This window comes from Jaculus jaculus, chromosome 11, assembly GCF_020740685.1.
Source record: "Jaculus jaculus isolate mJacJac1 chromosome 11, mJacJac1.mat.Y.cur, whole genome shotgun sequence".
NCBI lineage: Eukaryota > Metazoa > Chordata > Mammalia > Rodentia > Dipodidae > Jaculus > Jaculus jaculus.
In genome coordinates, this window is record NC_059112.1 from 92398217 (window position 1) to 92414758 (window position 16542).

At 46.9% G+C, this 16542-nt stretch overlaps 1 protein-coding gene across 12 annotated transcripts in view; it reads left to right on the forward strand.

Annotated features, from left to right (window-relative positions):
• Sox2 (SRY-box transcription factor 2) overlaps positions 1-16542 on the forward strand; it is a 709100-nt gene that overhangs the window by 664247 nt on the left and 28311 nt on the right. For 5 of the 12 annotated variants that reach the window (XR_006639563.1, XR_006639562.1, XR_006639568.1 and 2 more), the window contains one exon: positions 10147-10248. The exons of 2 other annotated variants lie outside the window; for them this stretch is intronic. Coding sequence is in view for 1 of the 10 variants with exons in the window: in XM_004652072.2 (XP_004652129.2) it covers positions 7203-8195 (993 nt within the window). In the remaining 9 variants the exon portion in view is untranslated. Of the gene's footprint in view, positions 1-7071; positions 7124-7199; positions 8221-10146; positions 10249-10396; positions 10693-16542 lie in introns of those variants that run through there. 5 more of the 12 variants (XR_006639559.1, XR_006639561.1, XR_006639560.1 and 2 more) reach the window with 4 other exon arrangements.

The following is a 16542-nucleotide window of genomic DNA, read 5'->3' on the forward strand; positions in this document are numbered from 1 at the left end:
GGCCAGAAGAGCTTTGGGCCCAGGACTCAGGTGTCAATGGTAGGCCTAGGGGATGCCAGCCGGCCCAGGATGGGGGCGCACTTTGGTTTACAGGGTGAGGCGCAGCTGTAAATCCGCGAGGAGCGTCATAGCTTCACTTAGGTGTCGCTCAGATTGAAGGGGGCTTTTCGTGCATCCATTTCCCCCCACACACACTTAATGCCACAGGTGAAAAGTTTTCTTCCTTTCTTTTGCTAGGAGGCTTATCCCTCCCATGTAAAGAAGGCCTCAACTCTTTTCCCAACTTACTTTTCCGGCGCTAAACACGCTGGCTTTCTGGGTTTGAATCGCTTGTTTGCTTGGAGGAAGTTTAATTGTACTTCCGCAGAGGTGGGGGAGGGGGGGTTGCTGTGACTGACACAAAAGTCAGGGAGTCCTGGGACCCCAGAAGAAGGAAGCCTGAATTTCATGTGTTCTGGGAAGGCCCAGAAGTCCTGCCTGCCTTGGACAGTGCTGTGGCTGTCACATGCCACTAGCCTGCGCTTCTTTGCCACTTAGGATGGTCAGAGAGACCTTAAGGAACAGCAGAGGCTTGTTGCCCTGATAAATGTTGTGACCACAGCTAAATAAAATAGCTGCAGTTGGGGGACTTAAAACAATCATCTTCTGCTTGAAATTAGGATAACAATCACAGCCAGGGAAAGCTCAGGGCTGTAAGGAAGCAGTGTGGCTTCTGTGTGATGGGGTCTTACCAAATGCCGTGACAATCAGAGTGATATGCCTTTAGGCTTCTGAGCAATGCCTTGGGGGTATGAAAGAATGCAGGGGTGGAGGTGGTTGGGGTCCCCGGTGACCTGTTTGACTTTTTTTTTTTTTGCCCCCTCTCTTCTGATTTTTCGAAGCAAAATCACAGTGCATCTGAAAAGCAACAGTGGCAGCTCTTCAAGTTCTTAACTTGTCCTTTCAAAGGGAATGTCTATTTTAAAATGCTGAGATCATTTGTTGGCAAACTCAATCTTCCCCTGGACAGCAGCTCTGTGTAAGGACAGAATCTTAGGCTCAAATCGATCTATAATTCAAGAAATGAAGTTGTAAAATGTAAATTCTTTTCCCCTAGAAAATATTTGAGCTGGACTATCTGACAGATGTCCAAGTATATGTAATGCCACAAATAATGCGGTTATTATATACAGCCCAGAGGACACGCACAAGTGATTACGTTCTACTTTTGTTGTTATAATTTGAAGTAAGAAGAAAATATATTTAGTTTCCTAACTAGTGAGTTCTTTTGAGAAAAAAAAAAAGCATTTGTTTCATCAGTGAGAATAAGAGGACAGAAAAGGAGTAAAAATACGGGCAGAATGAAGGGCTGTCCTGCATTCTTTGGTTGCAAGAGTCTTCAAAGAAATTCTGTGTTAAAGTTGGGTCTGGTCTCAGACAGCACTGCTCTTCCCCTTGTCCGTTTGTTGGGTGCAATCCCCCTTCTGGAAAGCAAAAGGAAGGTGCTGAGAAGCGGGACAAGAAGGGGACATGGCAGCTGGCAGTCTGAAGTTGCCGTCTCCTTCCTATGCAGACAGCCGCGCTCTCTCAGCAATCCAGAATGGGACACAAGTTGGTGTTTGCTCTTTGTGCCCCCTAGAAACACGAATTACAATCCCTGTCTGTGATCCTGCACAAATCCCCAAAACTGACCTTTGGCATAAGGAGAAAACGGGGGGAGGGGGAAATACAGATGAAAAATTTCCGTCATTTTGAAAATTGTGATGTGATAAAAACGTCTTCTACCAGATTTCTGGTGAAGGAACCTTCACAGTCCCAAGGAAGAGAAGTTTGACAAGGGTCTAACTCACTTTCTCATTTTTGCTCTTACTTTCCATATCCTAACTTTTTAAAAAAGTATATTATTGATTGTTTTTGGAAAATATGTAGTCTTGTTTCTGCCTCCCTTTGGGGGGGGGGGGGGAAGAAATCCCCTAATTTATCTTCTTACCATCATATGTCTGTGTTTGTTTCTTTAATCTTGAAAAACCAAACTGTGGTCACCCGGAAGCCTGGTGGTATGTTTCAGTTTGGAGGGTCTGAGACTGTTTGTGACTCTGTGGGCAGAAGGACACATTTCCAGAATGGGTACATGCCAGTGTCTTCTTCTGTAACTCTCTGTTTTCTTGTATTAAGGGATAGACAGAAGTGCAATCCCATTTTCCCAAGCCTCCGAATGTCTCTACGTTTAACTGCTAAGATTAAGAACTCTGTAGCTCCATACTTCATTTTCCAGCTTTATTTGCTTCTTGACTCCTAGACTCCTAACATCATTTCTCTGTAGAATGATCATTGCTACGGTCATGTTCACAGGAGGTGGTTGAAGGTTAAATCCAGAGGAAGGATGGGGTGGGGGGGAGGGAGCAAAGCAAAGAACCTTCTCTTGGCCAAAGCTGGCTCCTAAGATATTTAACCAGTTCCAGAATTAGAAAGAACCCTTTCTGTACATTTTCTTCTATTTTTCTCGCTTCTTTTCCTTACGTAATGAAATTAAAACTTTTGGAGCCCACAGTTGACATTTTTCAGAAAATTGAGTTATCAAGGCAGTAATTATTTCACGGGGAGATAAAACTCTCATAGCCCTAACTGTCAAATAGGGCCCTTTTCAGATTTTAATTACAAAATAAAATTAGTCTGCTCTTCCTCCGAACGGTTGGCGAGTGGTTAAACAGAGCTTTCCCCCAATACTGGTGGTCGTCAAACTCTGCTAATTAGCAATGCTGAGAAATTCCAGTTAACAAGGACATTCTCCAAGACTGCAGGTTCCCTGCCGTTTGCCTTCATTTCCATAAGAAGATTAAGAGAGGAGGGGAACCCACTCAAATGCAGATGCAGAATAGAAGCATTTTTTAACAAGCATCATAATGGTAAGATGCTTGGCTAGTTCTCGCCTAATTACTGCAAGTTAAACCTCTATTTGCCACTAAGAAGAAAAAAAAAAAAATAAGTCCACAGTCCCCTTCTCCACAAAATTGTCAGTTGGCTTCAAATATAATACTTGAGGAGGGATAGGGAGGATTTAGGAAAAGGAAAACCGAAGCGAAAGATTTTTAAATGAAATTGAGTTACACTTAGCAGTTAAGGCTTCTTGGCCACGGCCAATGGTAGAACAAAATGAAATCAGGTTATTCCGAGCGTATGCTAATTACCAATAGTGGTCTAAAAGTGTACACTTTGTGCTGCCCGGGGAAGGAAAGTGTTATGTTTGTTTTAAATGATGCACTTCCAATTTTCATAAACTGTCCCAATGGCAACATTTTAAATTCTCAGAGGATGAAGCCTCCTGTTTCAAGTCTTTTTTTTTTTTTTTTTTTTTGGCGATTGTCTAGTAGTCAGAATTGTATTGTTGCTGGTACTGTAGCCATCTATTATAAACCTAAGAGGGTTGCCTCTGTCATCTGCTAAGACTGTTACAGTTATTATTATATTTAGGGGCCAGAGATGCTGCTGGGTAAAAATAATCAGGCGGCCGGTGATCTGATTATTTTATATATAATGCCAACATTCTGAAAATAAAAAAAGAAATCTAATGAGAAAATAGTTTCTGCTCCCACCGTCTTCTCTAATCTTATTTTCATAGCATATTATTATGCGTAAACACCAACCACCGTTAGTTTATTGCCCCATAAGTACAGCAAGCTCAATTAAAATAAAGCTGTAAATAAATGCAACCAATGATAACACAATTGTAATGTACTTCCATAGCTTATTTATATGATAAAAGCAATTAACAAAAGACCTCACCAGCCTCTTACCCTCTTAAATGATTATTATAGAGCTCCGGCTCACACACAGGCAGCTGAGAACATAGATCATGGTAAGGGGGGGGGGGGGAAAGCTTGCCTCTTACTGCTACTCCTTGAAAGAAAGAGGACGAGATTAAAAAGATTTTCTCCTATAACCATCCGTTATTAATATTTATCTTAATAAATATACACCACTATTATCCACACCAGCCCATTGGGTTTTTTTTTTCAAACTTAATTATCCATAAGCTTTAAGTCTTCAGAATAATGCTATTAAGCTCAGACCAATGCATACACAATCATAAAGTGAATGCTTGGCCTGCCCTTCGTGGCGCCTGGACAATCATAATTCATTCATATGTTGAATCTCATAATTTGTACCTATTTTTTCCCGTGGTTTAACCTCCCACTTATCTCCAGGTTGTATGTACATTTCTAAGTTAAGCAAATTAAATTTGATTCTTATGATTTGATCCACAGCTTATATGATATGTTAACTTTTCTTTTGTTTAGATTATGTGTAATTAGTTTGATCTTCCATCCCCCTCATTTTTTTTTTACTTTAATTATTTCCACACACCTTCTTTTAAAGGTAAAAGCAATAGTCTTGGGAAAGCGAATCTACCAGCAGGGGGCGCAGCCGCTACATCCCTGAAACCAGAGCGCTGAAAAGTCTGTGGCTGGCTTTGCCAGTTCCTCTACCTTTTCTCTAATCTCCAGAGATTTCGTGTTTAGCTTACATTACACCTCGATTAAGCAGGAAACATTGCTTTATTTTGAAGACTACTAAATATTTATGCATTTCGAGAAGACCTTTATGGGTTCCCAAGAGCTAAAGCAAACCAAAACTGGAGAACCTGAGGGTTGGTGGGGGGGCGATGGTGATGTATTAAGGAAGTCTGCAAGATTCTTTTCCACAACTTTTCCGAGTCTCCAGTGGGCATGATTAGCTTCAGTGTGACAATCACCAGACAAGCCTGGGAAGGCAGCAATTGGAGAAGCTGGGGAGGGGGTGTGTGTGACGGTGGGAAGAAAACAGTGTAGTTTGTGAGGACAATAAGGGGAACGTGGCGGGAAGATACTATTCAGTCCACTTCCTTAGGACGAGTAAGGGTAGATCAGGGGAGGAGGGGCGGAGAGATTTACAGAAAAAAGAAAGAAAGAAAATAAGTAACCCTGATGCTTTAAGCCCTTTATTTAAAAAAAGAAAAAATGGCATCGGGATCTCTTTTTTTCCTTCTCCCTCTACCCCCTTTTGTACTCAAGTGCATTTTAGCCACAAAGGTCCCAACAAGAGAGTGGAAGGAAACTTACACGGGGCTTTGTTTGTCTCCGTGTAGCGACAACAAGAGAAACAAAACTACCTATTTGTAACGGACGTGGGGCGGTGGCCCTGGGCTTTGAGCGCCTGCAGATTGAAATCTTTGCGTCGGGACAATGGGAGAGCGGCTAACATTACCCTCCTGGGTCCTGGGCGCGCAAGACTGTGCAGTTCCTGACCCCGCCCTCCCCCAGCCCATCTTCGGGCCGCCCTGGGGGGGACGAAGAGGGTGAGCCCGGCTGGGCTCCGGCTCCCCACGACCCGCGTGGGCCTGGTCTCCCACGCTCGCCTCCCAGGCCCCCCGCACGGCCCAGCCTCCTCCGCCGGCCACCGCCGTGCCAGCCAGCCAAGGGTGGGAAATGCCAGGGCGGCGCTGCTCGGATCCCCGGGAGCTCTGCGTGGGAGGGGAGTTTGTGAGCGCGCCCCAAATGCCACCTCGGTGACACGCGGTGGGACTGCCGGGAACTTGCAGTGACCCTCCCCCATCGCCTGCACTTTGGGAATCTGTGGATCTCTGTGGCTCACCCCCCCCCCGCCACACACACACCCCAAGTCCCCGTTTTGAACCACCACCACCGAAATCCTGGAGTGGGGGGAGGGCTGGGGAAGACAGTGGGATAGGGAAGAGTCCAGGCGTCGCCTTTGCACCCAGCGGATGCGACAGACTAACTGATGGTGGAGCGAGGGTGGGGGGAGGAGAGTTAGGGCCCAGGGAAGCCAGCTGTGGTCCCCCTGGGGAAAGCAAAGTGTGACCAAGGCCCTGCCCGCCCTCGGCTCTGCAGTCAGCCGCGTGGCCCGGACACGACTGGAGTTTAGGAACCCAGCAGATGACGTGGAAGCCAGGAGCCCCCTCACCCCCCACACACATACGCCCCAGGCCACTGGCTTCGATCTGACTTCTTGTGCTGGGGAGAACGGTGGGAAGAGGGGGTGAGTGAATGTTGGCACCAGGGAAGAGAGGAGCGGGGTGAGGGGCTGGAAGAGGGAGGAGTGCTTGCGGATGAGCTGGCGGAGTGGGGGCGTGTGGAGGGGTGGGGGGGGGACAATGGTACTCCAAGCCCGGCTCGGCCTGCTTCCTGAAATACTAGTTGGACAGTCTCCCTGAACCACCCAGCAAGCTGGCCCCACCCCCCCCACCACCACCACCATCCCCAGCCCCAGGCTTCCAGCGCCCCATCCTCCCCGCCAGCACCGTGCACCCCAGAGGGAGAAAGCCAGTATCCCAGGGACAGGCGTGGTGGTGGTGGTGAGGAGGGGGGAGGCCGTCGTGTGCGTGCAGATTTACCCACTTGCACCGAACAGTCGTGCGTTGTGACCTGTTGCTGCGCGAGCGGGGTTTGGAGGGTGGGAGCTGGGACGGGGTGGGGTGGGGGGAGAGGTCGGGTGGGATACAAAAGGCTTCCCGGCGCCTGGCAGCGGGGCTGCGGGCGCGCCTTCCGCAGCCGGGTCCCCGCGCCCCGCTCGGCTCGGGCTTCGGCTGGGGCTCGGGCTCGGGCTCGGCGGCGCGGCAGGCTCCGCCCCCTTTCATGCAAAAAACCCTCCGGCGAGGCTGGGCTCGGGCGCAGGAGCCGGCGCGCGCTGATTGGCCGCCGGAAACCCATTTATTCCCTGACAGCCCCCCGTCACATGGATGGTTGTCTATTAACTTGTTCAAAAAAGTATCAGGAGTTGTCAAGCCAGAGAAGAGAGTGTTTGCAAAAGGGGGAAAGTAGTTTGCTGGCTCTTTAAGACTGGGGCTGGGAGAAAAAGGAGAGCAGAGAGAAAGAAAGAAGTTTTTTGAGCCCCCAAGGCTTAAGCCTTTTCCAAAAAAAAAAATAATAATAATAATAATAACAACAACAACAACAACAACAATCGTCGCAGAGGCCCGAAGAGGAGGAAAGCGCTCCTTTTTTTTTTTTTTTCTTCTCTCTCTTTCTTGCTCTTTTTTTTTTGTTGTTGTTGTTCGCTCGTGACTCCGGCTCGCCTCGCTTGTTTTCTCCGCAGACTTGCCCCCCCTCCCCACGACTATTCTCCGGCCGGGGTCGGTGCGCGTCCCCTCGGGCTCGGCCCCCGCAGTCCCGGCCGGGCCGAGGGTGTGCGGCCTGCAGCGGGCCGCGCCCGCGCCCAGCGCCCGCATGTACAACATGATGGAGACGGAACTGAAGCCGCCGGGCCCGCAGCAAACTTCGGGGGGCGGCGGCGGCGGAGGTGGCGGCGGCGGTGGCGGTGGCGGCGGCGGCGGCAATGCCACGGCGACGGCGGCGGGAGGCAACCAGAAGAACAGCCCGGATCGCGTCAAGAGGCCCATGAACGCTTTCATGGTGTGGTCCCGGGGACAGCGGCGTAAGATGGCCCAGGAGAACCCCAAGATGCACAACTCGGAGATCAGCAAGCGCCTGGGCGCCGAGTGGAAACTTTTATCGGAGACGGAGAAGCGGCCTTTCATCGACGAGGCCAAGCGACTGCGCGCCCTGCACATGAAGGAGCATCCGGATTATAAATACCGGCCCCGGAGGAAAACCAAGACGCTCATGAAGAAGGATAAGTACACGCTGCCCGGGGGTTTGCTCGCCCCCGGCGGGAACAGCATGGCTAGCGGGGTCGGGGTGGGCACCGGCCTGGGCGCGGGGGTCAACCAGCGCATGGACAGCTACGCGCACATGAACGGCTGGAGCAACGGCAGCTACGGCATGATGCAGGAGCAGCTGGGTTACCCGCAGCACCCGGGCCTCAACGCGCACAGCGCGGCGCAGATGCAGCCCATGCACCGCTACGACGTGGGCGCGCTGCCCTACAACTCCATGACCAGCTCGCAGACCTACATGAACGGCTCGCCCACCTACAGCATGTCCTACTCGCAGCAGGGCACCCCCGGTATGGCGCTGGGTTCCATGGGCTCGGTGGTCAAGTCCGAGGCCAGCTCCAGCCCTCCCGTGGTTACCTCTTCCTCTCACTCCAGGGCACCCTGCCAGGCCGGGGACCTCCGGGACATGATCAGCATGTACCTCCCCGGCGCCGAGGTGCCGGAGCCCGCCGCGCCCAGCAGACTGCACATGTCCCAACACTACCAGAGCGGCCCGGTGCCCGGCACGGCCATCAACGGCACACTGCCCCTGTCGCACATGTGAGAGGCGGACAGCGGACTGCAGGAAGGGGAAGGGGGGGTGGGGAGGATTTTTTTTTTTTTTCCAGAGAGAAAGAGAAAAGGGGGGAATTGGGGAGGGGTGCAGAAGAGTGGAGTAAGAAATAGCGTGCAGGGAAAAAAAAATGTGTGTGTGCTCAACAGAAAAAAAAAAAGAAAAAAAAAACAAAAAAAGAAACAAAACAGAATCCCATGAGCCGCGCGCAGCAAATGACAGCTGCGTTCGAGGACGCCAGTCCCATCCAAACACGCAGAAACCGCGAGGCCGACGAGAAAACTTTTATGAGAGATCCTGGACTTCTTTTGGGGGGACTATTTTTGTACAGAGAAAACCGGGGGGAGGGCGGTGGGGAGGGCGGGGGAATGGACCATGTATAGAGCAAAACAAAACAAAACAAAAAAAAAAACACTACGCAAAACTTTTTAAAAGTTCTAGTGTATGGTAGGAGCTTTGCAGGAAGTTTGCAAGTCTTTACCAGTAATATTTAGAACTAGTCTCTGAGCGACGAAAAAAAATGTTTTAATATTTGCAAGGGACTTTTGTACAGTATTTATCGAGACAAACCTGGCAATCAAAATGTCCGTTGTCTATAAGCTGAGAATTTGCCGATATTCTTGCTGAATTTTGATTCTGCAGCTTAAATTTAGGACAATTATAAACGTGGAAAGAAGAAATTTTATTTAGATTTGGACATTTTAATTGTTTAAAAATTGTACAAAAGGAAAAGCATTTTAGACTAAGTGCTGGCAAAACCATCTCCGTGGTCTTGTTTAAAAGGGCAAAAGTTTTAGATTGTACTAAATTTTTTAACTTAACTGTTAAAAGCAAAAAAAAAAAAAATGGCCATTGCAGGTTGACATCGTTGGTAATTTATAATAGCTTTTGTTCAATCCCCTTTCCATTTTGTTCAGATAAAAACGAACCATGAAATTACTGTGTTTGAAATATTTTCTTATGGTTTGTAATATTTCTGTAAATTTATTGTGATATTTTAAGGTCCCCCCCCCCTTTATTTTCCGTAGTTGTATTTTAAAAGATTCGGCTGTGTTTGAATCAGTCTGCCGAGAATCCGTGTATATATTTGAACTAATACCATCCTTATAACAGGTACATTTTCAACTTAAGTTTTTACTCCATTATGCACAGTTTGAGATAAATAAATTTTTGAAATATGGACACAGAAATCACTCTTGAGTCTTTCATTTATCTGGATAGCACTGATTATACGTAACTTCCTCGGGGAATTAGAATACCGTGTTCATCCATGAAAGCAAAGATACCAAAAACCTTGGTATTTATCATTATGTCTGCTAGTGTTAACTGCAGGATTAAAAAAAAAAAAGTCAGATGGCTAGATGATTAGTAACCGGTGGGGGAAAAAGAAAGTGCACGGCTTGTGTTATTTCTGAGATAGAAACGGGGGACATACATTGTAAATGTCCTGGGCCTTGGCTGAACAGCTTGGAGAAGCGTGATTCAAACTTAAACTGTTGAGACCACTTGTTGCGTAGAGTGTAGTCACTTGTACGTTTTCCCCTGTAGCTTAGCTGATGGGGAAAGTAGTCAGAGCAGGAGCGGGTTGGCTGGTTTTGTTTTTATTTTCTTCACAGCGCAGTGGCCCTTTGAGGTTCGGTTTATAGGAGCAGATGACTGGCCCACGTATCTGAAATAATTGCAAAGTGGATATGCAAAGAGTTCATCTTGCTGGGCGGGCGTTGGGATGACTCCGGCCCTGCTATTATTGTGTGAGAGGGAACAAGTGGTTTGCTTTGTTTCCGGACTTCATAAACTTTCTCCCTACATTTTCCTGTTTAGAGGCAAGGGAAAGCAAAGAACGTCTTGCAAAATTCCCCGGCTTATCACGGATTTTATTTTATTTCCTCCCTCCCCCCCCCCTTTTCTCTCCCACCCTGAATTCCATTTCTTAAATTGGCAGCGCGGGTCCAAGCCGGTAGTTCCAAATCGGATAATGTGTGCAGCTGGTAACAAGGAAAAGAGAAGCCAGGCACCAGCCCTATTACAGAAGAAAACAACTCAGGTAGATATTTTTTTTTTTGTCCACTCTAATCACATTTGAAGATGGTTTTATGCTTTTGATCTGTTAACTGGTATACTGAAAGAGTAGGGTAGGGGGAGGGGAAAGGGTGAGGAAACAAGACTGGATTTGTTGTTTTCTTTTGCCCAAGGATAGGGAAAGAAAGGCAACCGTTGTCCTCAGTGGGAGAAGAAAAGTTGGGGAAGTCTCCACGGTTCTTGAGTTGGTGATGCGTCTGCTGCACCGGCGCGCTGGCGCTGCGGGAACTACGGTGACCGAGAGTCAGGGACTCTTCCCTTATCTAAAGGCATCACGAACCGGGAACCGGGCACCTTTGGGAGCTCAGCTTTGCTTCCCACGATTTCTAGAGCGTGTCGTTGTCAACTTGCAACTCGGAGAAGTTGGGATGCCACGGCGCTTTCATTCCTAGAGCCGAGCGCGCGCAGCAGCCGGGGAATTGGTGCCCCACGCCCTGGGTGCGAGTCTTGCGGTACCCAACAGAGACCAGGTCTCTTTTTGGAGCCGTTGCCCTCGTTCTAGGATGGGACCAGGAAAATCTCACTTTCTGTGTCCCCAAGAATTCTAGATTGCTTTTTCATTTTGAGATTACCTTAGTTTTTATTTGCCCTCACTTGGGGGGGGGTAATGCACCGGGAAGGGGCAGTTACGGAGTTCGCCACCGAAGCTAAGCATCCCCCCCCCCTAATTAATGCAGAGACTCTAAAAGAATTTCCCCGGCCTGGCCAGCCATTGTAATGCATATACGGATTATTCACGTGGGAATGAGCACATTCGCCTGTCCTTGCTCACACATACGAATAAAAGAAACTTTGAATAAAGATCCAAATGGTCCTGCTGGGGGAGTGGGGTGGACGTTCCCGGAATTTGAGCCAATCAATGATATAGAATTGTGTATTTGAAAATAAATATATTATAAGAAGTGTATATCAGACTTAGACCAACTGTACTTTCTTAACTTTCCAACTTAAAAAAAAAAAAAAAAAAAGGCCACTGGAGTAAAAATGCAACACCCTTTGGGGGAAATTGCAAGACCAAAAAGATTTTGAGAACTTGTACTCCTTTGAATGACTGTCACTGTGCATAAAACGGGAACTCCCATTCTCTTCTCCCACCATATTTCCAACTCAAATAGTTGAAAACTAGAGTCTGGAGCGTTTGGGCTGCAAGTGTAAATGTTTCTGATAAAGAGTATTTGAAGAGAACCAATACGCAGCTCTTTGCTTCATTCATTTCGCTGAGTAAGCCGGTTCCCAGAGATGCATAATTTCGTGGGTAGGTTACTAATTGGGCATATAATATTTTAACAATAATTTGATTTTCAAGAAAGGGTACAAGTCATAAATCTGCCCACAGATAGTTATCTAATAGCGCTTCAGCGTCGGGTGTTGAGTTCTTTCCTCAGGACATTATTCGGCTCAATGAAACCACTTTTCAGTCAAAGGGGGTGAGTTTAAACGTTTCGTTAACCTTATACACAGAATAGGGATGTGTGAAAGGTGGGGATTATATATAGTCTCCTCTCTCTCTCCCTCTCTCTCTCTCTCTCCTAGCACCCGCCCCCTCCATATTGGAAATAGTGTTGGAATATTTTTGCTGAGCTGCAGTAGATTAGCAAGGTTTCTTTGCCAACGCTGGGAAGCTGGTATTACAGACCATCCCAGGGGGAAATGGCTCGCATTAACCACTAAATGAATATTTGACAAGGCTCATTCAGAGGTATTATTACTATAAACGTGTCCCTACTGGACTTTTCAAGGTCAAAGAGCAACACTTCAATTAATTATTTAGACTGCTAGTAGATTTGGTTGTAATAGCTGTACTTATTTCTGGAAACCGACACATTCTTGCAGTAGGAAAATCTCAGGAGAATCCTCTAGTCCGTGCATCTTAGATTGAAAAGCACAAGGAGCCCTGGACTCTAAGGCTGACTTCTGCTGGGCGGACAAGGGAATTGTAGTCGCTTTTTCTATGACTTGGACTATTTTTGGTTTAAAGGAGGGGGAAAAAAATATTCGTAGACCCAGACAGGCAGGTGAGGCAGGATACACATTCCTGTTTGGACAATAAAACTTGGGGGTTGAAACAGAAGGCATCAGGCTGAGTGTACTGAGTTCAAGTAGTGACAGACTACATTGGGGTGCAAGGTAGTCTCTCCCCGACTCCTATTATTGGTCTGAACACCTCAAGGTGGTGTGTATGATGTGGCAATGGGGGGGGATGTTACATTTCTGCTATGTCATAAGTTTCTCCATGACCCAAGGTAAACCAGTAAGGGGATGATTTTGAGGGTGAAATTCCATGACAATAATATAAATTGAATGAATAAGAGATAAGCTGGAGGGAGCAGTAATTACAAACCCAATTCATTCAGCTTTTCAGAACTTTTGTTGTAGGAGGCCCATTGACTGGTTTTGAGTTGCCAGTTTTCTCACATTAAAAGGAACTGATCAGCGCCTCGGGGGGACAAGAAATACTGACTAACTGCTTGGTGATGGGTCTTCATTTAGGACCATTACAAGAGGAAAATTAAACCCTGCCTTTGTGTGCTTGAGGTTTACTTTTCAACTGCTCACAGTTTAGAGCTAACTGCTCAGAGATGGAGGTTTGACGATGGTTTGATCACCTGCTAGTTGGCACTTCTTATTCATCTATCTATCTGTTTGATTGAGGAGCTTTCTTGCCACACGCAGCCTCTCCTCCACCCCATTTCATACCCTTGGAGAGTTTTTGGAAAATAAATCCTCATGTTCTCTTCTGTGGGGGCAGTTTCCTTTGTCGCTAAACTCACTTAGCCAAGACTTTGCGCCTCGCCCCCCGTCCCCCGCCACAGTACTTTAAAATTATTTGTATCTCTGTGTTTTCTTACTATTTGATTTTCTGCTGCTTTTCCTCACTCTCAGAGCTAAGACTTCTTTTCAGGCCCCACCTGGGGTTGGAGGTTGGGGTTGACTTAACATTCTTTGCTTTTTCTTTGACCTGACTTGGAAGATGTCTGGCTGTCTCTCCCTAGGGACCCTGTCTATAAGGTGAATCCCTTCAGGGAGGGACAAGAGGGAGAAACTATAAGCTTTATTGTGAACATTTGGATAAAGTCCAAAGGCACATAGCCTCTGGAAATCCAGAGTAAGAAACTGAAGAGAGCTTTTCCAAAGACAGGGAAATGGCCCAAACCAGAGAATTAGACTGATGTCTTTCATAGTTATTTTCTATTAAAAAAAAAAAAAAAAAAAAAACTTTCCCGGAAACCTGTGCGTGATGCCACCCTGGAGACCAGTGGCCTCCTCTTTCTTCTGAGGACGCTGGCCAGCTTGACTCTTGGTGTGAGCATTTTCCTTATGTGGCCTTTAGAATATAATCAACTCGACTTTCTTGTTTTGGCTAAAGGTTCTTCTTTCTGGTGGGGAGGGTGGAGTATCAAGATAAGCTAAGATTTCTTGTGGTAGGGCTGCCTTTTCTGTGTTCAGGTCCCATGTATTTCATGTTTTGGTAGAATGGGAGTTAAAAAAAATAAATTCTCTCTTCTCAGTTCTTCTCCAAAAGCAAATAGAGTTGGTTTTCATTTAGGGGACACAAAGATATTTGTTGCATGCAGGCATTCAGGCCAGAGACGCTTACTTGACGTGGCATTGCTCCGTCCGCCTGCCTATACAGAGGAAAGGGTGCGGTCTTGAGCCCTCATTGATTCACTAGGCCCTGTTCTGCCTGGTTTGCTAGGCTGGGCTGGAAGCATGTTGGACTCCTGAAGGCTGTCCAAGGGGTCCCCAAGGCCCAAGGTAGAAGTGCCCTGATCCTGGTCTCCAGCCCAGGAAAGGTACTTGGGAGCTTTCTCATTGTCTGAACTCTCCCTCCTAAAACCCAACAGAGTCCCAGGTGGACAAGTCTTTGAAAGTCTCCCTACTTGTTGGGATTGTCCCCTACACCCTTGCTCAAGCCTAAGCCCTCTCCATGTTGACTTCCTGACCCCAGAGATGGCTCAAGGCCCCCAAAGTTTCTTGCCTTTCATCCCAGTTCTTTTCTCTGGGGCGGGGGCGGGGGGTTTTCTGTGTGCATGGCCTTCTAGATGAGAGGCAGTGTAACTGCAGGGACCAGGGAAGTTTCCAAAGAGTTCTGGCTTCCCTAGAATGCCAGGCCTGAGCATGGACCCTGAGCACGTGGGCACAGAAAGCGGCTGGCCCTTCATTCCCTCGGGTGTGAAATGGAGATAACCTGGTTACATCTAGAAGATGCTCGGGAAATACCTGACATGTAAAGGCTGAATTCCTGCCTCTGACTTTCTCTTACTGACCATCAGAATGAGGAGACAGGGAAGGGAAGCCTTTAGCCCTTGGGCTCTAAAGCTCCTGGCCCTTCCTCTCCTCCGTGATCCAGGATGGTGAAGTCAGACTTGGACGTGTACTCCGTTCCCCTTTGCAGCGCCCTTAGTGTCTTAGGGTTGGCTTAGGAAGCTACATGGAAACATGCTGTTGCCAAGGTGTCTTCCTGAAGGGTTGGAGACTGGCTTTGGGGTAGGAGCTGCCCCACCTGCAGAAGGCAGGGAAATAATGACTGTATTAAAAAGAAGCTGTGACTTCTTCCTGAAAGTTCTTATCACCAGCGGCCAGGCCAGAAGTGGGACTATGCCAGGCCCCCATCCTACCTCATGACGTCAAGGTCCGCAGGGCCTCAGAGATGAGAAAGGGTTATATGCCTAGGCCTGGCCAGTGCACCTGAGTTTTCAGCATGTTGCCCATCCCAGCTTTGAAGGCCCCTGGGTCTCCCCAGCACACAAGTGGGCACAGTCTCCAATGATTATTTATCTCTGTTCACAAGGGTGCTCTTTTCCCAACTGCATGCTTTCAGAGTTGCAGGATTTGCTAGCTAGAGTGTGTTTTGGGATACAAATGAGTTGGTTTTGTTTTCAGACTTTGGTCAAATTACACCAAAAGCTTTCCAATGGTATACCCTAACTTGTTTCCCTCTCCCTTTCCTGTAGCTTAAGATTTAGATTTTAATGAGTTTTCTGGTTATGTCACCAGGGTTGGACACTTGCTTCTGATTTGCCTATGTTAGGCCATTTTCACATTCTTGTCCCCTTCCAAGTCTGGTAATTTATATAGCTTTACATATTTTTTACCTGAGCTAACATGAGAGATATCTCAAAATAATAATAATTTATAACCAAATATTACTGAGAGAACTTTCTTGAACCATGACTCATTACAGATAAAAGACATTTGGTGGCTGGAATGTGTATAATAAGGTGGATAAAATTATTTGCTAGTGAAATGCTCCTTGGCATTTCTAGATATATGAACCTCCTAAATTCTCTTTGACTCTCAAGTAGTTGAATTCATTAAACTCCCTTCCACTAGGCTTTATGTTCAGATGTTGGCCCCAGATCTCACAGAGTAATGATTTAGCAAGAATTAGCCAATATTTTGCATACAGTCAGTTGAGTCAACTCACAGCCAGGTCCATTTGACTATCACATTTTACAGCTCAAGTCTGGGTTATTGTACGTTAATTACAGTGGTACTGAGGCAAAGCTGTCTTCTCACGGTCCTCCCCTCTGCTTTCCCTTGCTTACACGTCCAAGGAAGCCACCTTGTCAACTTGAGTTTGTTTTCCCAACTTCTGTTAAACTAGGCTAACATTCTCTTGTCAGCTTTGCGAAAGGGTGCACAAACATCTTGGAACCCAAGATGGCAAAACAAACCTGAGCATATGGAGGAAAAACTTCATTGTTAGGGAATTGTTTTAAGTGTTTAGCTCACACTTCAGCTCCAGTGATTCCCTAACTGCGTCTTCCTCCTCCCTTCACTGGCCCGTTCCTGGTACTCGGGTACTCCTCTCTTAGCAAGCTGGTCCCCCAACATCAATTGTGAATGCCTTACCAACTTAGCCCTCTGCTAACATGAACTAGGGGGCTATTCTCTCTTGCATGCTTCTGCTTTTATTACCATGGAAAGTTCTCCCTGTCCTATGAGCAGCAGCATTCTATAAATTTACTATCTCCATATAAATGACGGAGGTAAGTCCTCAGGAGAAAAAAAGATCAGGTAACTCCTCCTCCTTCTTCTTCCCAGGAAGCCTTCCAAGTTCAGGACAGAAAATATTTCATGGTTAGTTTTATGAGCTTCTAAATTAGCTGCATATAAAGTATTTTAAGATTTTTTTTTTTTTTTTGGCTGTCACTGGCTGGCAATACTCATTTTGTGTGTGTGTGTGTGTGTGTGTGTGTGTGTGTGTGTTTGAAAAGCAGGAAGAAATGTAATGAATTGAGTGCTGTCAGAGACG